This window comes from Aspergillus caelatus (assembly GCF_009193585.1).
Source record: "Aspergillus caelatus strain CBS 763.97 unplaced genomic scaffold BDV27scaffold_67, whole genome shotgun sequence".
Lineage (NCBI taxonomy): Eukaryota > Fungi > Ascomycota > Eurotiomycetes > Eurotiales > Aspergillaceae > Aspergillus > Aspergillus caelatus.
The window spans coordinates 47,952-74,839 of record NW_022475330.1 but is presented as its reverse complement, the minus strand read 5'-3'; the positions used below and the strand labels follow the sequence as shown (position 1 = coordinate 74,839).

Sequence of the window (26,888 nt, the reverse complement as noted above, 5' to 3'; positions counted from 1 at the left end):
GCGTAGTGCATGTCCCCAGCTGTCTCCATGGTTGAGAATCGGCCAATATCTCAGTAGCAAAGCGTAGTACAGCTCCTATCCAGACTGTTGGAGAGTGTTACAGTTCGGCACGTATGTATGGACGATTATTCCACATTCTCAATATGAATGTCTGGTTCCTCTGACCTATCAACTATTCTGCACTACATATACGAATGTAATGGATAGAAACGATCTCAAATATGCTCAGCTCGACGCCGACTAATGTTAAATTCGGCTTTGAAACGGAACCCTAGTGGTCAACTCAAGTTCCACGTCGCGATAAACTAAAACCTCGCTTTTCTCACTGGTACAAGAAGTACCAGGTGTTAAATGTGACGATCCAAAGTTATTCACAGAGTGGTTTAATGTACCATACCGCCTTCATGCGTCCGGCCAGCTTAATCACGGCTGCCGCCTTTCTGCTTCTTGACGCTGTACCACCCCATACCCCAAGCAGAGAAGATCATTGCGATGTAAGCAACTGCTGCCAGATAGAACTCTCTCGTAAAGCTCAGATTGTAAGCTTTTATGACGCCAGGCAGTTCTCCGGGCTGTACCACATCTCGTAGACCAGCAGCCCCAGCATCAATCACAGTTGGTATATCGACTGTAGGTGCAAATCTCTTGAGACCATCTACAAGGCTGTAGCTGAAAATGGCTTGGGCAAACATGAGGAACATGGAACCGCCGAATGATTGGCAAAATGCTACGAGAGACATCCCCAATGGAATCTGTTCGGGTGAGAGGATATTTTGCGTCGCCACCATAGGCTAAGAGCCTGTCAGCTTCGGTCCAACAGGATGCAATAAGGATATAGCTTACCATCGTTGTACCGCATCCTCGCCCAATTCCAGCAATAACCTGGTAGCTGATCCAGGCGGCCGGGCTGGTCTCAGGTGTCAAGGTCGACATCAATACTGACCCGACAAGGCCGAGCATTCCGCTTGCAAGGACCCATGGAAGATAATATCCCATCCTCCCGACTATATAAATCTCAGTAATCACAGCAGGCCGTTTAGCTTTCGAGCTATGAGAAGAACTTACCCAAGACACCAGATACTGCAGCCAAGAGCATTTGACTCCCGATACCTGGAGAGTTATAAACCCCACTTGAAAGTGGAGATGTGCCTTTAACAGATTGAAAGTACATCGGTAGATAGTATAAGTAGATGAGCGCACAGCCCTGTAAAAGAAATATGGTCAAGCAGGATGCCCAGACAACCCGCTTGCGCAGCATCGAGTATGGGAACATGGCATTCTCACCAACTACGAATCTTTCCCACCCGGCAAACAAAGTGAAGAGAAGGATTGAAGCACCTAGCAGTCCAATGATGACAGGGCTCATCCACTCATAGATGCTTCCACCCCACTGAAGGGTCATGAAGAGCGTAACGGTGAAAGCAGTGAATAAGACGAATCCAATTGGGTCAAGGCTAAAGAACACGGCCAACTTTGTCTTTGCTGTGGATCGAATAAAGCCATCCGGGATGTAAAGGCTGGAAAGAATGATGGCTGAGACGGCGCCAATTGGCAGATTGATGTAGAAGCCTAGTTCGCCTGGTCAGAATTTGTTAAGTAGGAATGATACACCAACTTACACCATCGCCAACCCGCATATTTCATGAGCAAACCACCGAGGACTGGCCCACCGACCATCCCGAGTTGGCCAACTGGTGTAGGGAGTTGTTAGTTCTGGGAGCCGAATCCGAGTTTACTATCCGGTTGGAGACATACTTAACAGCATGAAACCAATGAGCGCTAGATTCGATCTGCTTAGCTTCAAGGACATTTGCTATTTTCAATTATACGCTTGAGCCTGTCTTACCTGGACGTTTATGCATTGGAGCAATAGCAGCGATTATGCTGAGTGCTCCATTCAGTAAACCAGACGCCCCTAGACCTGCGACGGCTCGTGCAAGAATGAACAACTTGGTGCTTGGTGCTATGCCACAGAGCAATGAACCCAACTCGAACACTGTGAGAAAGGTGAGGAAGGTATACTATACTATACATTAGAAGATAATATATAAGTTACCTGAAGTTTTTGACTTGCCTTTAGACCAAATCGCAGGTAAAGCTTCCCTGTCAATGGTTGCATGGTTGAACTGAGGCTTCTGTTAGATGTCTACCTTGGGCCCCCTCGTAGAAACAAACTTACCTTGCCAACAGGTATGCACTACCGAACCAACCGATGTCTCCTAAGGAGTGGAACTCGGTCGTGATTTGCGGGATGGCCTAGCTCGTTCTTCGGTCAGCTCATAGCCAGGTACATTGAGTAGTTCTTGACCTACAGTTGGAAGAATGGACATGTCGAGCATAACCAAAAACGAGGTGGCGGTCAGGGCAGCGACGACCAATACGACTTTGGCATTTGTGACATCATCATTCTCATCTTCATCTCCATCTTGAGGGACATCTTGTCCCTGACTGGAGGGATGTTCCAAATCGGAGTACCGACCAGTATGGAAGTCCTCCTCGTCCTGGACGATGCCCTCTGGACGTGGGATATCCAGTGATTCCGATGAAATAAGACGTTGGCTCTCCATAGCGCAGTTCATTCCAGTCTGGCGAATAGTCCGTAGCAAACCGTTGATGGGCCCTTGTCGAAGTTCCTGGTCGAAAAGCCCAATGTAGACAGACCTCGTTGTCGTATGGCTGTTGTGTGCAGAGCCTGGAGAATGTCGATAATGCGCTGGTGGCAGAAAGTAATCAACTTACAGTCCAGCTTACGAGTACATGTAGGATTATGTCCCAGATCAAGGTTAAAAGCTGATTATGCAACGGGTCTTCTGTCATCGTAAGGCATAAGCATTTGTGATTGCGGCTTAGATGATAATCCTGGTAATACCTAGCATAGATTAAGGAGAAGTAGCCTCCTATTTCGTTAGCCAAGCACTCCTACATTAGCATCATCAGCAGTAAGACACGCTCCGTATTGCCTGCTCTTTTAACTCTCACATCTATAATATTACTGAGATCCAGCCTTCGGTTCTGTATAACGCCAACAACAACAACGCCAACAATGGACAGGTCCATTGCCATTTCGGGTCCTCCTTTCGACCTTAAACTGTCGTATTGGGATCGGACTTACCCACCAACACACTCCAAACGAATGCTATGTTTCGCTCTTCCAAAAGACGTAAACAAAGAACAGGTTGTGGACCAACTGCATATTGCGCTGCACCACACTGTACAGCGAGTGCCCTTTCTCGCAGGATCTGTGGTACCAAACTCAGAACAAGAAGGCGATCGTCCTTGGCTGCGGAATATATCACCAAATGGACACGCTTATCTCGACGTGAAGGACCTCTGTGATCAGATCTCCTATGCCGACCTCGCCAAGGCAAACTTTTCTCAGGATCTGTTTGATGCTGACCAGCTCTGTTCTTTGCCACAAGTTATCTACATCCAGCAAGAGCCTGTTGAGGTCTGCCGTTTTCGTGTCAACTTCATTCAAGGCGGCGTCATCCTCGTAATACAAATTCTGCACACCGTGATTGACGGCACCGGAGTGACTGAGTGTGTGAAGATCTTCGCCGAGAACCTTCGCAAAGCCCATGCAGGCGAATTCGGACATCCTTTGCAAACAACCAACGAGAAATGGGTCTCAGATCGGACTGCCTTGGTCTCAGGCGAGGGCAGAATGGGAGACATAGAGAACCATCCCGCGTTCACGACGTCTGCATTCGCTCACGGCAATATCACAGGGGTCGAACAGGCCTGTAGAACCTATCGCATCAGTCGCGATGCTCTGGTAGAGCTAAAGAAGGCTGCATCTCCTTCGTTCCCCCGTGATGCCGAGGATTGGATCTCCACGGGTGATGCCATTGCTGCGCTGATCTGGCGAAGTATTTTGGTTGCTCGGCATCGTGCAGGAGCCCTCCCCGCTGACGCTGTCGCCAAATTTGGCCAACCAGTCGACTGCCGTAAGCTACTTGAGCTACCTAAGCCGTACTTCGGGAATGCGTTCTACATCATGCGGAGCGATATGCCATTTGATGCGCTCAGGGATCCACAGACTGGCCTCCGTGCCGCTGCCCGCATTCTACGTGCGGACGTGAAATCCGTGACGGCGGACAGGATCCGAGATCTGGTTGCCTTTATGGAGAGAATCAGACTGGAGAGCCACACCCGTCTGAGCTTCCAAGAAGATTTGGCCTCGTCTGCTATCGTATACACCAGCCATTTCAAGTTCAATATCCATGAAATGGACTTTGGTCCGGCTTTTGGGGACGGCCGTGTGAAGGCCTTTCGCCACCCGGCACGAGGCACGATAATAGGATCAGTGATCGTGATGCCAATGTGTTTGGATGGTTCATGTGAATTCATGATTACAGAGTCAGCCGATACTCTGAGATATCTCGAAACGGATGACTTATGGACTCGTTATACAGGTAAACAAAACAGTTTGGGGGTTGTCGGTCGTACGGCCTTGTCTCTCCCAGAGCACACGGCGCTTTCGGATGGTACCAACGCACATTCTCAATCTCAGCCCATGCCCAACGGCACCAATGGATCTATCGTGAAAAATAGCTGCCCTTTGACACCCATGGTAGCAACAGAACCAGAGCCAATCCAGCCTTGTCCCACGATCCTGTATAGCAGTGTCGAAGCACCACATGGTGGACAGATTGCCATCATTGAATTGAACCGCCCCAGGGCAAGTAACGCCATTTCACGGCAGCTGCTCCAGGAGTTGGACCGGGAGCTCGATTGCGTCTACGTCAAGGCAAGCCAGAGCCAAGTGAGAGCCGTCATCATCGCCAGCACAAACGACAATGTCTTCTGCGCTGGAGCGGATCTCAAGGAGCGGAGCAACATGAGTGGCGATGAGACTATGGACTTCTTAACGGAGCTCCGCCATGTCTTCTCCAAGCTGGCATCGCTGCCCATCCCATCGATTGCTTGCGTATCCGGTTTAGCGCTCGGCGGCGGCTTGGAACTGGCCCTCTGCTGCCATCTCCGGGTGTTTTCCGGCCATGCCGTGGTTAGCTTGCCAGAGACTAAACTTGCCATTATCCCTGGCGCCGGCGGGACGCATCGACTACCGCGAGTTGTCGGCCAGTCACACGCGCTTGACATGATCCTTACTGGTCGCCGTGTCAAGGCCGTGGAAGCCGCTCAAATGGGCTTATGCAACCGGCTTGTGTTTTCTGGTGAAATGGACTGTGCGGATTTGGGCGCGGTCAGAAGGCTGACTCTCGCCAATGCGTTGTCGTTGGCTCATGATATCTGTGCTGGAGGCCCCATCGCTGTCCGTGCTGCCTTGAGCGCTCTGGCTATGGCCAATGAAGAAGCTGAAAATGCTGCTTATACCTCGGTCCTGGGAACCAGCGACCGCGCCGAAGCTCTACATGCATTTCAAGCCAAGCGTTCGCCACAGTACTTGGGGATATAGACACCGGAGCCAACGAGAGAGCGCCGTGCGTACATAGGCAGGAGACATAGTAGGCTGGCTTGGATGATTTGAGAGACTGACTAACGTATCCCAGTGATCTAACAGGGCGATTGTTACGTCGCCACAGCATGGGCATGGTCCAGAGAACAGACGGGTCGTGGAACGCATCCACCCACGCTCCATTGGATATACTACGCGCGAATGAGGGGAGCACCATTGGTCAAACATTCATGTATGTTATTAATAAGAGTATACCTTATCAATAAGAGCATCCCATAGTTGTATTACGTTCCTATAGTTCAATTATCGTAGGAGGTTAGGGTCTATCATAATAATAGCACATCCATGCGAAGTACCAACGAGATATAATTGTACTAGATAGACAATCGATAGCCGTTATACAATATCCTCTTCACGTGAAACCGAATCAAAGAACTCTATCATCGCCGACATGTTCTGCGTGAACTCCTCTCCTGATAAGATATCCATATGACCTTTGTTCTTGGCCAAGTAGAATTGTTTTGGACACTTGAAGCTCTCAAACGCTGCCAGTTGATCCGCTGGCAATGACATTGTATCATTCTCCGGCACAACCATCATGATTGGCTTGTCGGTTAACATCTCCTGCAGGAAGTCTTGGGGACGGAACAGCGCCAGTTTGTGGAATGTCTGAAGTGTGATGCGATTGCGGTACCCATAGCGCTCGACACCGAGTTCCATCAACGTGTACGCTTCCTTGGCGCCTGCTCCCCCGGAGCCACCGTAGCCCGCGGGATTTTCCCCGTTACTATCGTAAGGACGGAGGTAGAAAGGCTCATTGCCTCTGATCTGAGATTGACGGTCCTTCATCAGCTGTGTGAACAGCTTCCTGCGCTTGTCCGGCCGAATGAACTTGAAGATGGGCGCGACCATCAGAACGGCCACCACGCGAGGATCAACGGCGCCAGCGCATGCAGTCACAGTAGCACCGAAGGAGATCCCCCAGAGTAGGATTCTCTGGGAGTCAACAGACGGTAGTGTGCTTGCGTAGGTGACGACATCTTGCCATAACCAGTGTCGTTAGTCCAACTGCCAAGCAAACAAGCTCGTAACCATCATGACAGTAGACATACCTGAAATGTCCTCAGAGTGCTGCCACGGATCAGGCTGGTTTCTGGGAACACCCTCGCTGCCTCCAATGCCTCTTGGATCGTACAGAAGGACGTTGTAGCCTGCTTTGTGGAAGGCCTCGGCTGTCTCCTCAAGACTCCACTCTTTAACGCAATTGAGCTGCGAGAGAATATTCAGTTATCAGTCTTGCTGTACAACGGTAACATCTTTTCTCCACGGGAACCTACGCCGTGAGTCATGACAATTATGGGCGCGGGGCCTTCGACCTCCCACAGCCATGCTTCTAGTGAAATCCCATCAATGGTTTTGCAATTAACTGTTCGACGGCTCGTAGCTGGAGACATGGTGGACTTCAAACGAGGAACCTAGCTTTTTGAAAATCCTGACCCGTTTCGCTCCTCATCTGCAGTGGGAAGCACTCATAGCTTTTGTCTTCTGCATCCCACATTCATAGGGAAATGTAGTAGGCTGCGATCGTCATAGGAATAATCAAATGGCTGAAGTAATCATCCTGCATGTAAGCAGTTCAAGCGTACAAAGTTGGCACCCAAAGGTAAGCAAAGGCTTTCCAGCCGCATCAGCCATACAAAGCTTAACATAAGACTATTCTTACAATTACCTATAGGCTAGTTGCGGGGATTCAATAGCCAGGAGTGAGGGCGCAAACCATTTTAGGCACCACCGCCGGTAGCGATAATCTACAACACAACAGGCCTCATTTTAAAGATGGACACCATTTCTTACATAGAATATTGATGATTTGCAGTCGAGGCCCTATCCCAGTTTAAGAAGTGCATTATTAACAGCAGAGCTATAGACAGAGATTACACGTACTACAGAGCAGAGCCGTAAAGCCACATCATCTAACCCTACCCTGTAATGGACAATAGACAAAGGAGCACCCAGCTTGACATAAGAATACAGATTTTAAGATTCTAGTCCTCAATAGCATCCTCGAAGTCTGTGGAAGAGGAAGGGAGGGTTACGTTAACTCGTACAGGAACGAAGTAAATCACATGAATACCTTACCTCTACATCAAGGCGAAATCTACACCCTATATTTCGATAGCTTTCTGCTCTAACCTGAACATACTGCCTTTGTATCGACTTGTAACCCATTAAAATGAGGTGTATCATGTAAACATCTACTGCTGTTGACAGAAACCGGCCTCTACTGTGTAAAATGCAGGCTAAGTGTGCTGAAATAACTGCATCACTACGCTGGCTGATATACAGTTGTTGTTTGTCCACAGCGGGATGCAACAGGAAACAAACAATAATGCATCATAATTCAAAATCTTACGCTTCAATGTTTGGTATGAAACAGGTTTACTGTCCTCTATAGGTAGTCGTGGCGGAGCTACAGGCAAGTATGTTATCCTAAAGCTTTCTATAAGCAGCCATGATTTTATAATCCTATTAGATCGTTTTCACTCCTTTCCGTAAGGAATGGCACCTAAAGACCTTTTCATAATCTCCGGCTTATCTCAGGCATAAGCGTATTCGGACGTGCCAACATATCTCATTAATATCCAGCGCATGGTAGCGAATAGCACTTATCGAAACACGGGGATAAATAAACCAATATCAAATATCAAATCTTGACCAGAATCCATTTCCTTCGATTTTAACAATGAATATCGAATTTTGATCTCAATACTTTCCTTTTTCCCCTTCCTCCCCTTCATTCCTTCTGCCTTGTTACTGGACACAACGGTAGTCTTGAAGATGCTACGGAAAACGCATACGGGGACATGGTTGCCGGCGTGGGTGCCAGAGTCTACTTTGGTCTTGTCGCTCCTCCTCATCATGTGCTCGTTTGTACAGTCCTGTGTATGTGTCCTAGCAAAATTTGCCGTGTGCAATTCCATCGAGAGACCGAGATTAACAGAAAAAACTTAACAGACGGTTGGCTACGACACTGCATTGCTCAACGCGCTCAACATCCTGCCTGCATACAACAACTACTTTAGGCTCAGCGCAGCAACGACAGGCCTGAACACCGCTTCTATCTTCATCGGTGGCATTCTAGGACCTTTGTTCGCAGGCACGATGGCGGACAGGCTAGGGAGAAGACTAGCTATCTTCTGGAGCAGCCTGGTTGCCATAATTGGTGTTGTGCTGCAAACAGCTTCTCAGAATATTGCCATGTTTGTCGTTGGCCGCATTATAATCGGACTCGGAGCAGCTTCTTGTGGGATTGCTGGCGGCGTGTACCTCTCCGAGAGTTTCCCTAGTCGATTCCGAGCATGGGGTGTAGGATCTCTCAACGACTTCTACTGGATTGGTGCAATCCTGGCGGCCGGAATTACCCTCGGGACTGGTACTTGGACCAGTTCTTCCTGGGCTTGGCGAGTGCCGTCGCTCATCCAAGGCCTCTTCTCTCTGCTTTGCATTCTCATCTTGCCGTTTGTCCCGGAAAGTCCGCGTTGGCTTCAGTACCAGGGCTACTTCGACGAGGCTCGCCTCGCCGTTGCACAAACGAATGCCAACGGCAATATATCCGATCCGGTGGTGATAAGCATCTATGAAGAGATTGCGGGTGCCCTGAAATCGGACAAGGAATGCAAGAGCTCCATCGTAGAGATTTTCAAGGATCCGATACTGCGGAGGAGGTTCCTTATCGGAACTTCTGTTGGACCCATGTCCACTGTGGTTGGAAATCTCATCAGCCTTTTCTATCTGGGGCCGGAGCTCAGCATGGCTGGAGTCACCGACAGTCGCGCCCAGCTACATATCAACCTTGTTCTCAACGCTTGGTGTCTATTTTGCTGCCTGTTGGGCACCTTTCTAGTCACCTCGTGGGGTCGGCGTCCCACAGCTCTTGTTGGCCAGAGCCTGCTTATCGCCTGCCTTTTCATTATTGGAGGTCTAACGAAGGTGTACGCGGACAATGGTCCGAATGACACATCTACCAGCCTTCTATATGGGAATGTAGCAGTGATTTTCCTCTTCCAGGGATTCTACTCCCTGGCCTGGACACCGCTCATCTATCTCTACCCAACTGAGGTCATGAATTATAGTATTCGAGCTAATGGTGTGGCTTTCTCGGAGTTTATGCTGAGCAGCCTAACGTAGGTGGTGTCTTGTCCCCCTGTCCGGCGCATGGTACTAAATACAAGAGCAGACTCCTCCTGGTATTTGTCATGCCAATCGCCTTGGAGAATATTGGTTGGAAGATGTACATCATCAACGGAAGCTGGGATGTCATCGTGCTTCTGATTGTGGTAGGTAAAAGAACACTGGCCCACCTACAGCGGTTAATGACGTTGTTTACAGGCATTGTTTTGGGTTGAGACCAAAGGCAAAACTCTAGAAGAGGTCGACACTATCTTCGAGCGAGGGAGTCCGCACTCAAATGAGTCTGACATTGAAGCCCGCCGTGGACAGAAGACCATTCATGTGGTCGAAGTTACACTTCAGCAGAACCCATCATAGGTCCACGCCTCCTTTTGGACCTAACGCCTAATTGACACAGATTTTCAGTTTAGTCTCCTACAATCTAACCTATCTTGAGGTCTATATGGATAATCTATAGATTGTCTATAAAAATCAATTGTTATACGAAATACTGGTCTGAATCTATATAAAGCCATTTTAAAAAAAAGAATTAAAGACAATATATTAAAATATATAATATATCTGTGATTCCATTCCCACTTGGGTCACCGCTATTGTGAATATATTTGATACCGGGACGTGCTTCTCTGATCATTCGAAAGTGGAAACCGTTCAATCACTCACTGAATAACTTCAATTAATTAGCGAACGGATTTTCTTGAGCAGAGGGATTCACTAGAGCAAATGAGGTAATGAGTCTAGTAGCTAGGTCCAGCTAGGTCCCGCGCGACCGCGTATATGCGATATAAGATTTAATGGAGCTAGTAGCTACCGTCTGGCTGTTCGGCCTAGCTGCCTTAGTGGACTCTAGTCCCTACGATTACCTGGATAAAAGTCTGCTTTATATCTATATGAAATATAGTAATTCAATAATCAATCATTACCATGTTAGTATTATTGCACCTATAGGCGTACAACTAATCTGTTTACTCTCGATATACGTACTACTGTCCTACAGTATTCAGTTACTAGCGTTGGTCTCAACTCTCTTGACTCTTAATCAACCTAACTGGATAAGTATTCTATGAAAATCCAGCCCAAACCATATCAATCAACTCGTGAGTCGTGAGTCGTGTGAGGGGGGCTTTGTTAGTTGTAAAGGTCCAATTTCACACAGATCGAGCACCTTTTTCCACGTGCTACAGAGTATTATTTTTCTCAGTCCATTCGATTCTTCTCACGTCATTTGAAGTACATCTTGCGTAGGGTCTTGCCCATTCTAACCTCTTTCCAGCATTGTCCTCAGTAAATGAATCTCCGGCCGATTGCATTGCTTTCCAGTTGCGAAAGAGGAGTTGAACTGAACGAATAGGGATCCTTGGCAGTAATCTACTTTCGTACTAATCTGAAACAGGAAAAGCTTTAACCTTGCCGAACACGGTTAGCCGAACCCCACTACTACTACTAGTAGTAGGCAAGGTCAGCGAAGGCGGCGCAGATATTAGCCAATCAGAAGGCTGCCTCACGAGTTATTCTTCTGGTCACGAATATTTGGAAGTGGGGTGATCCATAACTTGTAAGATTGATTACCTTGTTGTACCTCCCGCCCTGTCTAGATATATATAATTGGTTAGTATATTATATGTAAGTTAATCACGACGAAGCCAATTAGATAAAAGCTAATAAGGGCGGAGGGTATAGGCAATTCAACCTTACAGGACGTTCCGCTTCAAAAAATATCCGTGGGGCCAGAAAAGAGTAAAAACAAAAATTCCTCCCCAGCTGCTTTTATCTCGACTCTCTCAACTCGCGACAGTTTAGGATTTACTACTACTACCAGTGGAGAGTAAAATGGTTAAATAGCCCCTCATCTAGCCTTAATTTGACACGGGGATGTGCAGGTGACTAAACTATAGCGCCATTTTCAGTAGAATTTACCCGGGATTTTACGCGACTTCCGTGTTCTAAAATTTATATATTGTCCGGTGCTATAGACTTACCCTGCCTAATATGGTTAGTTATAGATACTTAGGTTAGTCAAATAGCTGTCTGTATATCTATTTTAAGATTGTTAACTATCTTATAACAATGAGAGTTTTTTTTTTTTTTTTTAATCAATCTCTTAAGCAAAAGTGCCCTTGGGGTAGGACGGTTCATCGTACCTTGGATAGTCCTTTTGCCCGATACTATAGCGTGGGTCGGGTCTGCGGAAGGAATCCGAAGGATCAGATTCCCCGGCTGACAAGAAAATCATTAGGCGGTGGGGTTAGGCCGCAGAACGCTAGGCGACCTGTTATCTTTGGGGGCTAGCGATGCTGCTAATATAGACCACGTATATAGACTATAGTGGCGCATAGAGCCGCCACCCTAGAAGGTTTGTTAGTATAGGAGGGAGGAGAGGGAGGAGAGGGAGAGGAAGTGGGGGGGGGTTGGGTTATGGGACGGTTCACTTTACCCTATACAGTGAGAGAGGTTCAGGTTGAGACGCCTGAAACTCCAGTCTTTGACTAGATAGTGTGGCGGTTGGTCACCAGAACGCTCCCTCGTGTTGACGCCGTGACATTGAGTGTCACAGGTGGGGTCCTCTTGAAAGTTCCCGAAGGGGATTGCATTAGCAGGGGTCAGAAATCGATAGAAATTTACATTTTAAAGTTTCTATGTCTTAGAGAGTAGGGTGCCTTGAAGTGTAAAATCGGGAGTGGAACTGTCAGAACCACTGTGCCCGTCTCAGTGAGATCTGCCTACAGCGGGCAAAATTCATACAAGGAAATGGTAGACAAAGTTACGACGATAAATCTAACGTCATTCAATGAGCTCCGGTTGAGGAAGGGCGATTCTAGACTGAAAGGAACGAGTCTGAGTACGGAATAGTGCATGAAACTAGGCACTAGGGAGTAAGGATTAGGCGATGACGCCGGTTGGTTACAAAGTACCATTCTCAGGAATACCAATCTAGTCTTATCTTAGTACTGGTTCCATACAGTCTTTATAATATAAGAGTACTCTGACTAAGAATAGTTATAACTAACTCTCACTTGGAAGGGTGGCTACACACACGGAATGTTGGCTGTGCACACGTGGATCCGGGCTGTACCTGCGGCTGAGGGCTACAATGACATGCCCCATACTTCAGCATAACTGTTGGAGCACGATGCGTGGCATGGTAAACCAATGCCACCAATCCGCATTAATTCAATTTCTTATATTTTGTAGCTTTTTCTGCCGGCGGAATGGTTTCCTTCACTGAGTCTGCTTGAGCTGCTTGTATTTACTTAGTCTATACTCCGCATAGTCGATCTAGTGTACTTAGTCTGCTTACCTAGAGTGGAGTGTGGATGTGGATTGGCGGCATTGGCTTGCCGCAGTGGGGTCGCTCGGGCGGGGGATGAGCTCGCTAAGAATCCATGCTCATGCGTTTATCATTGCTATGAAAAATATATTAGATAAGCTTTAATTAAGCATTTGATAGGTAAAGGCATAGTAATTAGTGGTCATGGGTTGAAGGAAGTTCATTTGTCATTGGTTCTCACTGTACCAGGGGTATAAGGTGACCAACGCAGGGAGGGACACAGTTTGGGCAATGGGGGCCAATCCCTTCGTCTCAACTGCATACATTAGCGAGGACCTTGTCTCTGAGTAAGATTTGTCCGTCCAATGAAACATACTCGTCCTGCCTCGAGTGAGGCCGAAGAGAACACACCGAGATAGGCCGGACATGGTGTCGGCCAGTCGAATTTAATGACAGGATACCTCTACCTCATATGGCTCCCATGTACCGAAAACTTCCCAAACGCTCTCTGCAGAGATTGCCATATACGAATCGTAGCCCCATGGCGCCGAAATATTCTAACTCCACTGAGGCGAAGGAGCGTCGTCGCGAGCAAAACCGACTGGCTCAGCGACGATTTCGACGTTAGTGAGATCCACAACTCATCCGTCTGAGGCTCTTTGGGCATTGCAAACGCAAACTGACTTCTTGATACTTCACAACTAGAAAAGCACTATCAGCAGAAGACAATCGGACCTGAGCGTGTGCGGACTCCGAGCCCGAACCCCCTCCCCGACGGCTCGGATACTCAAATCACCCACGACAGCCTGCGTAATACACCGGTTGTATCCCGGATGACTTCCATCAACCCCGCTACGCAGGGTTGTGATCCGGGCCTCGACACTGTGAACACAGCCATCTTCCTGGATTCATTTGACTTCAGTGCAGCCAACACTCTCTTTGCTTCAGAGCTCAACTCCGTGGACCCTGCGCTCCAACTCACCCCCGCCGCATCAGACTCAGCCGTGCAACTCCCATCAGCGGTTCCTTCAGACGATAGCGGTGGTAGCGAGGCGACACATTGCAATCTTGGGGGTGATGCAATTAGAAGGGGGAATAGCAATCATGGCAAGACTGTGGGCAAGTGTTGTACTAGTCCATTGCAGCGGGCAGTACAAATGGGCCACGGCAAGATTGTTAGGCTATTGCTTGAACATCATGCAGATTACAATGAGAAGGACCCCGAAGGCAGGACACCTTTGATCAATGCCACTATTGCTGGATTCGAAGATGTCGTCGATCTGTTGCTATCACACGGGGCTGGAATTGAATATGTAGACCACCAGCATCACTCTGCCCTACATTGGGCGGTAATACATCGCCAAGATCGGTTACTTAAAAGACTCTTGATGCATTGTGCTGGGAACAGCAAGGTGATTAATGAATGCACCAAAGACGGGAGAACACCCCTCCTGATTGCCATTGATGCAGGTTTTGATGCAGCAGTGGAGGCCCTGCTAGAGTCTGGGGCGGATGTGCAATGACATCTAGTTAGAGATAAGTTAGCAACAACAGTGCTTTTATATACTAGTACACCCGTATAGTTTCCATTGAATCGGTGATATGCGGGATTAACGAGTAGTCTAGGCCTGTACCTAAATAGTAAAGGGTGGAAGGAATAGTAAATTATGTCTGATTCTTCATATTTTGTGGCCTACGTTGCCCAAATACTGATTGTAGATCAGCTAACTATTGTCAGAGAAATGGATTACACTGATCAATAGACCCGACCGAGCATGTCAGACAAGGACGTCAGGATATACTGAGCATATTAAACAAGGAGATGAGGGTACACTGAGTACAGCGTCCTTTAGGAACATATTAAGTATGCGTAGTATAGATTATAAAGGAACGAGCTTTTTATATTCAAGTTAGTTTTACTGCCTCTTATTCTCAATGTATAAACCCGCCCACCTTTTAATATTTGTGCCTTCATCTTCTACCGAGCCTTTCCGGAGTATCCATAAGACTTCAAGTCTTGTGAAAGGTTGATATGCCTTGTTTGACAACTATCGGCTAAGCAGGCGGCTATCTAAACCGTCTTTGTAATATCACCATTCTACGGCTGACAGTCAGCACAGCAATGCTTGACGTCGTTAGTTGACGATTCTAATAGAATACTGTAGTCCGCGCACCTAGGCGTGCAAATATTCACCCCTAGAGTCATTAAGTTAGTTTAAGTTGGTTTAAATACTGAACACTATTAGATGGAACGAATTGACATAACAATTCCCAATGTTTCTTGGAAATGACATCTATTTCCTATCTAAATATGCATAACAAGCACCAGACACATCAGGCCAGAAATTGCTAAGGTAGGATAGAATAACCATTATACTTGATTTTATCTATAAACTTTAGGTTCTATAGTCTACCTTAGGAGAAAGGATAATAATCCTTAATAATGCATGATTACTTGATACTCCACATTTCAACGATTACCGATTACCGATTACCGATTTATTGATTAGATCCTATATTGATTATTTATCAGTAATAACCAGTAATCAGAATTAACTTGGTTACTAGGGTATCTATTAACTTATAATAAGCATAACAACCCTTAGGGCTCAAAGCAGGGCCAAGCATAACCCCAGACACCCATGCAACTAGAAAGCACATGTATGAACTGTAACACAATAAATAATTGTTACCTGAATAGTATTGTTATTATTATTATTGTTGTTGTTCTTGTGGGTGTTATTATTTGATCGTCGGTATCATAAATGTTTCTAGAATTTTATTTACTGCATAATTGTTGACGACTCTGTTAGGCTAACCTGTCCTTTAGTCTTGATAGATATCTATCGCTTGATAATTCCATTATTGATGTTAGTCTTGATCCGTACCATATTTTGGTAGCAAAAGAAGATGAACACATGTGTCATGAAGGCAGCGATAGCGCATTTGGCCATTCTATTTTCATGCGTGCCTCATGCCTCGTCAAGGCTAGCTGGCTCGTCTTTTGGACTCCCAACTTTTGACATCTTCAATGTGAGCGCATCAGTGACTTTTGATTACATTGTTATTGGAGCCGGCACAGCTGGAATCCCCGTGGCAGTTCGCCTGGCTGAGGCAGGCAATACCGTCGCTTTGATAGAAGCCGGCTCTCTTCACCACCTGGGAAATGGCAATTTCAGCCAAGTGCCATTGTATGCTTCTGCCTTTCAGCACACGTATCCAGGCTCTATGATAAATCCAATAGTCGACTGGAACCTGACTACTACTCCGCAAGCCGGTTTGAACCGACTCTACCCACAGGGAAAGGCGGTTGGAGGGACATCTACTCGGAGCCATCAAGCCTTCACGTTTGCCCCTAAGAGCAGCTACCAGGAGTGGGCAGATGCCGTAGACGACCAATCCTACACGTGGGAAAACTTTACTCCTTACCTAACCAAGCCCATCAACTTCACCGTTCCATCGTTGTCATACCGCTTCTCAAACAGCACTCCAAGGTCTCCGCCTCATTGGAAGAGCCATACCTCGGGCCCGCTGCAAATCACATTCAGTAATCATGTGTGGCCGTGGGCGACTTGGATCAGGAAAGCCCTCATTGGACTAGGTTTCGAAGAAAATCGGGATGGCTTCGTCGGTGGCTCGCTTCACGGCGTCGCCCATCAGCTTTCAACTCTTGATGCCACTTCTTTCACCAAAGAGACGTCAGACAGTAGCTATCTCAACCGATTAGGTATAAACAATGAGAACCTTGTTGTTTACACCAACGCCCTGGCGACCCGGATCCTATTCGACGCTTCCAAGACTGCGAACGGTGTCGAATTTGACTATGGCGGTCTGTTACTCAAGGTATCTTGTCGGAAAGAGGTCATTGTGTCAGCCGGCGCTTTTCATTCTCCACAGCTCCTCATGCTTTCCGGGATTGGGCCAAAAGCGACGCTGGAGCAATATGGAATCAACGTTATTTCTGATCTTGCCGGTGTGGGTCAGAACCTGGGTGACCATGTGTGTGCTGGAATCAGTAGGAAGGTCAGCGTACCTACTACTGCCGAGCTTCAATGGAACGCAGATGCAGCTGCACAAGCTCTGAAGGACTATCAATCAAGCCCGCCAAGAGGCCCGTATACTACGTACGCAGCTGATCTGCTTGCATTTGAGAAGTTGCCCCAGAGATACCGGCGGAATCTACGAAGATTTACACGCAACTCCCTTGATAATATCGACGCCGACAGGCCCGAGTTGGAGTTCGTTGCCTTATCAGCATACGGCGGTCCTCATTCGGGCTTTCTTGGGAGCCCTGATGGGCACAATTGGGCAACCTTGGCAGTCGCGCTGGTTTCCCCATTCTCCCGTGGCAATGTTTCCATCATATCCGACAGAGCACACGACAATCCTATTGTCAATCCAGCTTGGATGAGTGACCCCCGCGACCCTGAAATCGCCCTCCAAGCTTTCAGACGTTTGCAGGACATCCTGAACAGCACATTTCTTGCGCCTGTGTTGGTCGGTCATGAAGCCTTTCCACCTGCCTCTGCATTGGAGACCGACTCGCAGGTCCTGGCATTTGTACAGAACTACGCCAACCCGCTTTTTCAAGCTTCGGGGACAGCCAAAATGGGTCGAAAAAGTGATCCGATGGCCGTGATTGACTCCAAAGCTCGAGTATTTGGGGTCAAAAATGTTCGCATTGTTGACGCATCCTCGTTACCGATACTTCTACCAAGCCATATTCAGGGAACGATTTGTAAGTATCAGCCACACTGTTAAATGGAGGAAAGTAAAGCACACCGAAGTATCAATTGCTAACAAAGGTATTTAGATGGACTGGCAGAGAAAATTGCGGATGATATAATTCGCCAGGACAAGTATGACATCCCTGGACCAGAGCTATATTCCCCTGATGCTATTCCTGGACAAGTGCGACTAGGCATGCATAACTGATGAGCATTTGATATTTGGACACGCTACTTCCTGCGTTACCCCAGTACTCTATTATGATAATCACACAACTTCTATATAAGATATAATAGTTTGAAAGAGTGCCGTTCACTCAGCCGTTACACCCTACATAATCGGCCTTCTGCGTCTTCCTGCCAGTAAAGGTCTGCACCCACGGATGTATGCTGCCAGAGCGTGAAGTCCCCGTCATACTTCTTCTTGACTTGAAGAAGCCTTTCATAGTTGCTACCATAGTAATCTGACTTCCAGTCGGGATTGTCATATGTCGCTTCGTTAATGTAAGAGCCACTTCCTGGAGTCAGGGCTTTGACCCAATCTTGCCATGTATTTACCTTGGCCTGAATGAGTTGTAGACCTTGAACAGTTGTGTTGTCCGGGAACGAGATGGCAGCACTTGAACTTAAAAGAGCGCCTCGCCAAGCTGGGAGCACCGCATTAGAGCCCGGACTCACACCAACATTGACATGGGATACGTTGTTACTTGTGCCACCGACCACAGTCACACCACCAGGTAGTGTTTCGTCTTGAAGAATGTCCCGATACACGTTCAGTAAGTCTGTCAAATTGTCCCGAACAACCGCAGTAGGTACTAGTCGACTTCCAATGGTGTTGTTTGCAGGGAATGATGCATCGGCCTGGCTGGGTGGAACGAGCGTGTCGTATAGTTCAACAAACGATGGCTTCACGATGGTTTTCTTGCCAACAAATGTCATGTTGAGCTCTTTTATGACTTGATAAAAGCCTTGAAGGATTGCATCCATGTCTGCCACGGTACCACCAGGTAAGGTTGCCGCAGTGAGCCGGAAGTATTCATTGCTGAAGAGCCACGATGCCGTGAAGCCTGGTATAAGATTGAACCGGGGACTCAGCTGGTACCATGTTTGGATCGCTGACCAGAAAGCCGTGGAATTCGTATTCACAAGTGAAAAAGTAGTGCCCGTAACCTGACCATCGGGGTGTGCTTTGATGATCTGACTGAGAACCACGGCATAATTGCCCGACCCGCCGCCGCTGAGTGCCCAATACAAGTCCGCATTTGTTGATGGCGTGGCGATCAAATGCCTGAGATCAGTCGTGACTACTTCATATTCGAGCACGTTGTCTGCAGCCAATCCGTATAGTGAAGCTAGCTGGCCATAGCCTCCGTTCTGGGAAAACCCTCCCGCTAGTCCTACACTCGGGCACAGGCCGCCTGTTACTCGCAGGCCATGCTTTGCCGCGATCTCCTCTACCTCATGCGACTGCATACCGGCTCCAATCTTGACAGCAGAGCCCGAGTATTTTGAACTTGTGTAGTTCTTGATGATTGCCATGTCTCGAAGATTATGTGTCCATAGTGCCAATGAACCCTTCCCGCTGGAACGTCCAAGATAGTCGTGACCAGTATTCTTGATGGATAGACGGATATTCTTTTGTTGTACGAATTTGATTCCCGCTATGACACTCGCAGCATCGGTGACATTGATAGCGTACGAGGCAACATTGTCTAGGGTGCAGGTATTGTTGAGAGAAGACAAAAAAGGATTGCATGAGTTGTTCAACCAGAATGGGGACATGACATTTACTGGATCATCGTAGCTACAGCGAGAGTAAGTAAGCATTTCACCGCAGACACCGAGTGATACTTTAAATCATCTCCATGTATGTATGTATGTATGTATGGTACTTACTACAAACCGTCGAGACCCCAGGCTTGTTGAACCTCGCTGCATTTGGCGGGATCCTCATGCGGTCGGTAGCAGGACTGGGCCAATGGCTCTCCACGCAGAAGCCTGCCCCCGACTGTAACATTCAAAGTGTCCCAGTCTGCTCTGTTAGGCCATTCCTTGTCGGTAGGGAGGTACCGGCAAGATGTATTGGTAGTATTGCGTTGGATTGGCGCAAGTGCAAGGGCAGTAGAGCACAACCACCAGGCCATTCCAAGAACTACGTAAAAAGAAACCATATTCCTGTTTTCCTGTTCTGAGAGGAGATACCAAGTGAGAGAAGCGAAAACACAGTTACTCGGGTGGGCAAGATGGTAAGCTCCTTCTTTTAAGGAGGTTTCAGTTGAGACCATTTATCTGAGTACATGACTATATACAGTAATAGTTTATGAGGAACGAATAGGTGTATTGATTACTTATCTGGCGTAAGCTATTCAAAGCTCACATAACTAAGATCGGGGGCCAGAGGCTAAGGATTACATCTCATATTGATTACACTTGTCATATCAATGAACGCACCAGGAACTGTATACTGTAGTATACTCTTTCAATGCTTAGCATATGGCCTTTCTACTTTAAAGGGATTATGCATGTTTAATGGATTCACGTACGATGAGATTCAAGTCCAGAAAGTATAACCTATTCTACCTCCGTAGCCATCCCCAAGATTAGACTTTGCAGCTTTGCCTCTGGACGGGATCCATCAGTCCAGTCTACGTGGCCATACCCAGCAGACTTTAACATGTTTGCCCAAGCTTGTGGTGATTGCAAAGCGTGCTGCCGCCCATCGCTGAATCGCCACCAGCCTTCGAACAGACCGAAAACCACGTCAGCCCATGGCATTTGCGTGGTCAACTCGTGAAAGATGAGAAATCCATCCGGACGCAGCATCTTGTGAATGTTTTTTAACGAGGATGGGACGTCTGTTGTTGCATGGACGACATTGGAGCCCAGGACGATGTGTTGGCTGCGTTGCAGCTCCAGCGGTGGTTTTCTCTCGATATCGACGACTTTGTATTCAACGAATGGGTATTGCTTGAAGGTTGAGGAAGCTTGTGTCACCAAGCTCGGACTGATATCTGTCATCGTGTAAACCGTCGGAACGCCCAGCCGAGCCAGAGCCGGTAGTAGTACCGAAGTTGTTCCTCCTGTTCCCGCTCCAATTTCAAGGACTCGCAAAGGCTCGCCTGAAGCTGACCAGCCGCTGGCTACCTCCTCTATGAAAGCCCTTAGCGGCTGCAGGAGGCTGCTTGTCGCGTCGGAAGTGGCATAGAGCTTATCTAGGAGCAAACGACTTTCAGCGGACTGAAAGAGCAACTGCACCGCATCGACCTTTCCGGCGAGGCAGTTGCCGTAGCTACCCCCAACTGCTTGCATGAGCTTGATTTCTGCATCCTGGGCAGCTCTATCACGCATAAGGCTTTCCAGTTGGGAATCAATGTCTCTGTCAGGACAGGGCTTGGAGGTACGAGTGACGAGCTTGCCGTCATCTGCAATCAATCCAGCTCTATTCTCCAAGATGAGATATATATGGTCCACCAACTTCTTGTGCTCTGCTATCGGTTGGACACGTTCAAGCTTGGATCCAGATGCTGCCGATCGGATTGAACAGCCCAGATCTTCCAAGGCATTGCAAAAGATCGCAATCGCGATCTCCTCTGATCTCGGGAGGAACTCAGCAGAGTAGGTGTCAAGATTGTTGGTAACAATAAACTCGTCGGTCCGACCTTTAATATCGGAGAAGGCATCCAAGATAGCGTATGCATCTAAAGACATGATGAAGTGTGACTGTTTCAAAATATAAACCAATGTAAGTTAGCCAGACTCGTAACGAAGAGACTACTACGGTACATGAAGTCAGTCCTATGAGAGCACGCACATATAATAACCAAATCGTACGCACCCATTACATGTAAGACGTTGATAATAATCGACCCCATTTCTGTCTTTTTCTTTTTTTTTTTTTTTTTTTTTTAGACTGATAAGCTTAATATTACGTAGAAACAAGATGACTGCATTGGTCCAGAATTTACATATAATCTTGGCTAATGTATTCCTGGATTTCTTATTACACCTATAGAGCTCATAGAGACGAAACAGGACCAGGTCGAATTGATATCTCTACAACATTAGGGCTTCAAAAAATCGGCCCTTGAGTTCTGTGGCAGGCAGGTAGGCATGATTAGACTTAGGGTAAGCAAAGACCACGTAATACGAATTTATGACCATATAAGCAAGTTTATATAATCGTATTCCAGATAATGTTCAGGTCACAGAGAACTTGTTATAATATATAGAGATGCACGTTTATGACAGGCGGAGGGTAAAAAAAAAAAAATCATTAATCACTGAATATTGTTCTAGATCATCTCCCTTGCAGTCATGAGCCGCAAAAGCGTTCTGATCACTGGCTGCTCAGATGGCGGCCTCGGCGCTGCACTGGCAACCGCATTTCACGAGGCCGGTCTGCACGTCTACGCTACAGCTCGAGACGTTTCCAAAATGGAAAAGCTCTCGGCGTTAGGTATCGAGACAATTGCGTTAGATATCACATCATCGTCATCAATAGCAAGCTGTGTCAGCAAGCTGCAGAGTCTTGATATCCTGGTCAACAACGCAGCAGTCATGTTGACCATGACAGCCGCAGACGTATCCGTACCAGAAGCCAAAAAGGTGTTCGACACCAACCTTTGGGGTACAGTGCAGATGTGCCAGGCATTCTTACCGCTGCTCATCAAATCCAAGGGCATGATCGTCAACCATACATCCATCGCTTCCATGCTACCTGTCCCTGGAGGAGCAGCATACGCAGCCTCAAAATCTGCTCTGGCTATGTACTCTGCCATCCTACGAATGGAAGTCGAATGCCTCGGGGTCCAAGTCGTCGATCTAAAAACCGGAACAGTTGGACCAACCAACCTTATCAACAACAACTACACCAGGACCGTGTCGTCAACCTCAGATTCGGATCGCTCCATATTGCCTGCGAGCTCACCTTACCAGCTGGTGAAAGACCTGCTCGAACCGATCCTAAGGCAGGATAACTTCAAGGGCTCAGGCATGCCACCGGCGGAGTGGGCGAAGCTTGTGACACGGGACTTGTTGAATAGCGCACGACCGCCACCTCTTATCTTCAGAGGGCACTATGTTATATTGGCCAAGATCGCCTCTTGGCTTCCCTTCGGCGCGATGGATGGAGTGGTGAAGAAAACAACCAAGTTTGATCAGGTGGAATCAGTGTTAAGACAGGTGGCGTAGCGTAGCGAGACTCTACTATTGAGGGTAATAGTACTTACGTTCAGTACTTAGTCAAGGCTGAGACTGTTCTACACCGAATGTATTGGCCAAATCCCCGTTTTCACATATTTAGATCGATATTATTGAAGAAAAAATGTAAAAAAAAAAAAAAAAAAAAGAATATGGAATTAAATCTTATATTCATATAGATAATTAGTAGATCCGACTCTTATATGTTTAAAGCTTTAGTTAACTTCTTGAATAAACAAGCTAGGGGGAACTTAGTAACAATAAATATCTCCAATTAAATAAATAAATAAATATATATATATATTTTTGGGCTTTGAAATTTAATACCTTATTTTAATCTTTGTAGCCTTTTTTCACTCTGCTATATAAGTACTTCCATAAATGAGAATAAATATAGATATATAGATATTATTTGCTACAGTCGACTGTAGAAGTTCTCAATAGTCACATATAAATAATATAATTCTATTGTTGTCACGGGCTTGATATAGAATCAGCCCATGCGCCATATTAAAACCACTAGCTTCCTTTGCATACGATCCCGGTCTGCTATGCAGTATTGAAACGGCCCGAAAAGGGGCCGCCTGGCCGTTTAGTCCTTTCCCTAATTTTGAATATCTATTGGATAGGGGGTTCCCAAGGTATTCAGGGATGATAAAAGATATCAGGAAAGACAATAATCAGTGTAGTAGTAATGTATTCTACTATTCAGGCAATGATAGATATTTCCCTTTCGTCTTGCTCACGTATTCTTAGCTAGCTGAGAGAATATTTATCCTGGATACAGTGAATAGTAGTTCTAAAACTATAAACATTGCGATTGGAATTAGTAAGATTTATTATGAAATAGGCACCAGGTTATAGCTATTTCGATTCTGGAAAATGGCCAATACTTATTTTTCCCAGGGACTGTAAGATAAAGGAATAAGCCCAAATCAAAACATGCCCAGTTTCTTCTTTTCAATTTCCTGCATCGTGAAGACGATATGTACATCTATCATGCCGACAATCCATCATGTGAATTGATGCATGGCGGGATTCATGAAGCTGAGGTACAAGATATATAAAATACACAAGAGCCATAAAGTCAAAAAGATATATACTGTGCCGTTACTTTACAGAGTGTGTTGCTAAGCGGTCTATCAAAGGCCTCAAAACGCTGATAGGTGGAACACCTCCGTTACTGCTGTCTAGAACCTGGAGGCGAGGATAAAAGTGCGACGGTGAAGACCAGAATGTGAAGAGAGCAACCCATACCCATCCCACAGCTTTAGACCACCAGCGTGAGCGGGGTTCATGTGAGGCAAAGGCAGTCTGCACGAGGTCCTCCAAGAGAATACCGAAAGCCTGGGTCACGAAGAACCTCGTGGTGCCGCTACGATCCCAGTCAATGCCCCAGGGATACTCTTCCGCGAGAAGGTGTATAACTGCAGACATAATGAATGTCAGCAAGAGGTGAAAATAACGCGCGATTGCTGTTCTTTTGCTCAATCCGAGGACTGAGTAGGTGATGTAGTAGGCTGGGCTTCCACTTTTCTGACGCAAGGTTTGGTGCCAGAAGATACCCCAGAACCGGCGTAATGTATATGTTTGGCTTAAAGGTCCGAATATAGCTGGCCAGCGATGAACATCTTTAATGCCGGTAATTACGCCCACGATGGCCAGAATATGGTGCATGACTCGAATGGAGTAGTACGTTCCTAACCAGAACCCCAACAAGGCCTTGAGCCTAAGGGAGATCTCCTCCCCTGATATTTGCTGCAATCGTGACAACAGCCGAACCCTGTCCCATGCGAAATTCAACGCATTTTCTTCTAGTCTCCCTCCTTTTGGCAGGCTCAAAGCGTCGAGGATGAGTATTTCAGACGTTAAATAGAGCACAGTCTCGATAAGAAAGCGTCCACGGCTCGGCACTTGTTCAAACCTTGGAGTGCCTCTGACCTCCCAAGGGGTACCCGCTGCTCGCCACGAGGTGACAAGTGAAGTACCAAATCGTAATCGTGCCAACACATCCCCAAAGCTCGCTGTGGCTCTGCCTGTGCTGCCTTGCTTAGGTTCCGATCTTAGATTACGTTGTCCTCCTCTGGCGGAGGTCGGCCCACCGGCCAAGTATGACCATCGACTGATGCAAGCACAGTCTAGATATTGAAAGAAAACGCCAACTGTATTGAAGTTGACTAATCCGTGGACAACAGGGTGTGGGATTGCATCATTCAGAGGAAGGGTATATAGAGTAAGTAGGAAGAGTAAAGGGAGTAAAGCTGGGCGAGCGATGGAATCCACGGCGGTAAATCCCAAAACCCATATAGCAACAGCATGCTGGAGTGTATTGCAAGAAAGCATGAGTGGTATAGACATGATGATGGTGATCAAGCGGAATATGTGAGGCTCGACGTGTTACATTTCGTTGGCAGACATATAGCAACATTTTATTATCAGTTGAAATTAGATATCGAGGTCTGATGACATCAGCACGGTAATCAATACATAAATCTTGAGGTTTTTCCTTCCTTCAGGCTATCAGGAATGACTTGTTTGAGATGTTTATTGACCTCCAATATCCAAGCACACCGGTCTTTCTCGCTGCTTCTAATAATGGAGAGTATTCAGATAATTAGGAAGTACGGAATATAAAATACATTATTGTAATACATCAATTGAAGCGTTCCGAATGCTTAATTGGGTACAATTTAATTATATTATATGACCCACAGAAAATAAGTCCCATAAGCAATCGCGCTTCCTGTAAGCATACTCTCAAAACGCTTACCAAGCCGGATAATTGAATTGCGCTTCTTCACCTTGGCTCGCAAAGTGAAAAAGGAAATAAAAAGAAGAAAGAAAATACAATCCAGGTTACCAAACGGCCGATCTACCAAGTAGCAGTATGCCAGCTCCATCCTCCAAGCCGGAAGGCCGAATCGGAGACGCAACACTCTCGCCTAGGACAGACTCACGCTTCAATCCCAAGCTGGTGAAAGCCTTAGCGACACAAGGATGGGACAACAACCTTCCAATTGGCATCGCCGACGAGAACTCGCCATTTGACCAACTGACAAGGGAAATGCGAAGCCAGCACTATGGCTTTTCAGAAGGCTTCGCTGCGTTACCAAACGACCTACCACAGGACGCGAATGAGCCTCCAGTAGACCGGAAAACCTTGGTTGCGAAAGGCGTCGATGGGAACGATGTCAGATTGTATGTGTTTCGGAAGTCTGGGACGCAGGGTCAGGTCCTGCCGTGTGTTGTTTATAGTTCGTATAGTTGAAACCACTTGAACAAGCCAACAACTGATTTTTTTTATGATAGTACATGGCGGAGGCATGACAACTCTCGATACTTTGCGACCTGGCAATATTCGCTGGCTTACCGATTTGGCCCAGCGTGGCGTTGTATCCATCGCCATAGATTTCAGGAATGCCTGGTCAGAACATGAGTACAATCCCTTCCCGGCTGGTTTGAATGATTGCGCAGAAGGCGTCAAATACATTGCATCGCACAAAGATGAGCTCGGTGTAAGCAGTATCATCTTGGAGGGCGAAAGTGGTGGCGCAAATCTGTGCCTCGCAACCGCGCTGAAAGCAAACCAGGAAGGCTGGGTTAAAGACATAAGTGGTGTTTATGCCTACTCACCAAATGTCTGCAATGTCTATGGCTGGTCTGCAGAACGAATTGCAAGCGAATTTCCGAGTCGGCTTGCAAACGACGGATATATGCTCGATACCACCGGTGCTGGCGCTATGCAAAGCTATTACGCACCCAATGTCCAGGACCGGACCAATCCGTTAGCATTTCCATATTATGCGACTATTGAGATGTGTGAAGGGTTGCCGCCACATATCATTAAGGTAGATGAGCTAGATCCGCTGAGGGATGAGGGCATTGCTTATTATCGAAAGCTCTGTACGGCAGGAGTGGACGCAATCGCGAGCGTGAATCTAGGTGTGACGCATGGAAGTATGGTCTTGTTTAGACGGGCACTTTCTGAGCTTCATAGTGCTGGTATGCGTGAAATAGTTGGCTTTGCGAAAAGTCTGTAGAGGAAGGTTGGTGGATTAGAAGAAACCATCATTGCTCAGCTTGT

At 47.0% G+C, this 26,888-nt stretch overlaps 11 protein-coding genes across 11 annotated transcripts; 6 read left to right on the top strand and 5 right to left on the bottom strand.

The window, feature by feature from the left end:
- Positions 1 to 419: 419 nt before the first annotated feature.
- On the bottom strand, positions 420 to 2,567 carry BDV27DRAFT_144377 (MDR family MFS transporter; the record flags this gene model as incomplete). The annotated part of the gene is made up of 9 exons (XM_032070255.1): positions 420 to 791; positions 844 to 1,004; positions 1,066 to 1,569; positions 1,620 to 1,691; positions 1,756 to 1,779; positions 1,847 to 2,021; positions 2,075 to 2,126; positions 2,180 to 2,256; positions 2,313 to 2,567. 9 exons carry the CDS (start codon positions 2,565 to 2,567, stop codon positions 420 to 422), a joined length of 1,692 nt encoding a protein of 563 aa, XP_031928612.1.
- A 566-nt stretch (positions 2,568 to 3,133) lies between these two features.
- BDV27DRAFT_156816 (ClpP/crotonase-like domain-containing protein) lies at positions 3,134 to 5,419 on the top strand (the record flags this gene model as incomplete). The annotated part of the gene is made up of 1 exon (XM_032072402.1): positions 3,134 to 5,419. The coding sequence occupies one exon, from the start codon at positions 3,134 to 3,136 to the stop codon at positions 5,417 to 5,419; it is 2,286 nt and encodes a 761-aa protein (XP_031928611.1).
- A 396-nt stretch (positions 5,420 to 5,815) lies between these two features.
- On the bottom strand, positions 5,816 to 6,873 carry BDV27DRAFT_171550 (alpha/beta hydrolase; the record flags this gene model as incomplete). The annotated part of the gene is made up of 3 exons (XM_032075628.1): positions 5,816 to 6,459; positions 6,532 to 6,688; positions 6,757 to 6,873. The coding sequence occupies 3 exons, from the start codon at positions 6,871 to 6,873 to the stop codon at positions 5,816 to 5,818; spliced, it is 918 nt and encodes a 305-aa protein (XP_031928610.1).
- Positions 6,874 to 8,257: 1,384 nt separating this feature from the next.
- On the top strand, positions 8,258 to 9,967 carry BDV27DRAFT_171549 (general substrate transporter; the record flags this gene model as incomplete). The annotated part of the gene is made up of 4 exons (XM_032075627.1): positions 8,258 to 8,362; positions 8,435 to 9,603; positions 9,657 to 9,756; positions 9,809 to 9,967. 4 exons carry the CDS (start codon positions 8,258 to 8,260, stop codon positions 9,965 to 9,967), a joined length of 1,533 nt encoding a protein of 510 aa, XP_031928609.1.
- Positions 9,968 to 13,389: 3,422 nt separating this feature from the next.
- BDV27DRAFT_126683 (ankyrin repeat-containing domain protein) lies at positions 13,390 to 14,438 on the top strand. The gene is made up of 2 exons (XM_032066603.1): positions 13,390 to 13,501; positions 13,584 to 14,438. The coding sequence occupies exons 1-2, from the start codon at positions 13,420 to 13,422 to the stop codon at positions 14,399 to 14,401; spliced, it is 900 nt and encodes a 299-aa protein (XP_031928608.1). The 5' UTR covers positions 13,390 to 13,419; the 3' UTR covers positions 14,402 to 14,438.
- A 1,350-nt stretch (positions 14,439 to 15,788) lies between these two features.
- Positions 15,789 to 17,813, top strand: BDV27DRAFT_156812 (GMC family oxidoreductase; the record flags this gene model as incomplete). Its single annotated transcript, XM_032072401.1, has 2 exons — positions 15,789 to 17,616; positions 17,692 to 17,813. 2 exons carry the CDS (start codon positions 15,789 to 15,791, stop codon positions 17,811 to 17,813), a joined length of 1,950 nt encoding a protein of 649 aa, XP_031928607.1.
- Positions 17,814 to 17,929: 116 nt separating this feature from the next.
- On the bottom strand, positions 17,930 to 19,749 carry BDV27DRAFT_171548 (uncharacterized protein; the record flags this gene model as incomplete). The annotated part of the gene is made up of 2 exons (XM_032075626.1): positions 17,930 to 19,409; positions 19,502 to 19,749. The coding sequence occupies 2 exons, from the start codon at positions 19,747 to 19,749 to the stop codon at positions 17,930 to 17,932; spliced, it is 1,728 nt and encodes a 575-aa protein (XP_031928606.1).
- Positions 19,750 to 20,176: 427 nt separating this feature from the next.
- Positions 20,177 to 21,313, bottom strand: BDV27DRAFT_156810 (S-adenosyl-L-methionine-dependent methyltransferase; the record flags this gene model as incomplete). Its single annotated transcript, XM_032072400.1, has 1 exon — positions 20,177 to 21,313. One exon carries the CDS (start codon positions 21,311 to 21,313, stop codon positions 20,177 to 20,179), a length of 1,137 nt encoding a protein of 378 aa, XP_031928605.1.
- A 591-nt stretch (positions 21,314 to 21,904) lies between these two features.
- On the top strand, positions 21,905 to 22,825 carry BDV27DRAFT_171546 (uncharacterized protein). Its single transcript, XM_032075625.1, has one exon. The coding sequence runs from the start codon at positions 21,920 to 21,922 to the stop codon at positions 22,793 to 22,795; it is 876 nt and encodes a 291-aa protein (XP_031928604.1). The 5' UTR covers positions 21,905 to 21,919; the 3' UTR covers positions 22,796 to 22,825.
- A 1,089-nt stretch (positions 22,826 to 23,914) lies between these two features.
- On the bottom strand, positions 23,915 to 25,162 carry BDV27DRAFT_156808 (wax synthase family protein; the record flags this gene model as incomplete). Its single annotated transcript, XM_032072399.1, has 1 exon — positions 23,915 to 25,162. The coding sequence occupies one exon, from the start codon at positions 25,160 to 25,162 to the stop codon at positions 23,915 to 23,917; it is 1,248 nt and encodes a 415-aa protein (XP_031928603.1).
- A 529-nt stretch (positions 25,163 to 25,691) lies between these two features.
- Positions 25,692 to 26,844, top strand: BDV27DRAFT_156807 (Alpha/Beta hydrolase protein; the record flags this gene model as incomplete). The annotated part of the gene is made up of 2 exons (XM_032072398.1): positions 25,692 to 26,058; positions 26,114 to 26,844. The coding sequence occupies 2 exons, from the start codon at positions 25,692 to 25,694 to the stop codon at positions 26,842 to 26,844; spliced, it is 1,098 nt and encodes a 365-aa protein (XP_031928602.1).
- Positions 26,845 to 26,888: the final 44 nt, after the last annotated feature.

Coding starts and splice junctions, on each gene's coding strand:
- BDV27DRAFT_126683 (XM_032066603.1), top strand. CDS start 13,420: ATGGCGCCGAAATATTCTAACTCCACTGAGGCGAAGGAGCGTCGTCGC. Junction 13,502..13,583: donor GGCTCAGCGACGATTTCGAC/GTTAGTGAGATC, acceptor CTTCACAACTAG/AAAAGCACTATCAGCAGAAG.
- BDV27DRAFT_171546 (XM_032075625.1), top strand. CDS start 21,920: ATGAGCCGCAAAAGCGTTCTGATCACTGGCTGCTCAGATGGCGGCCTC.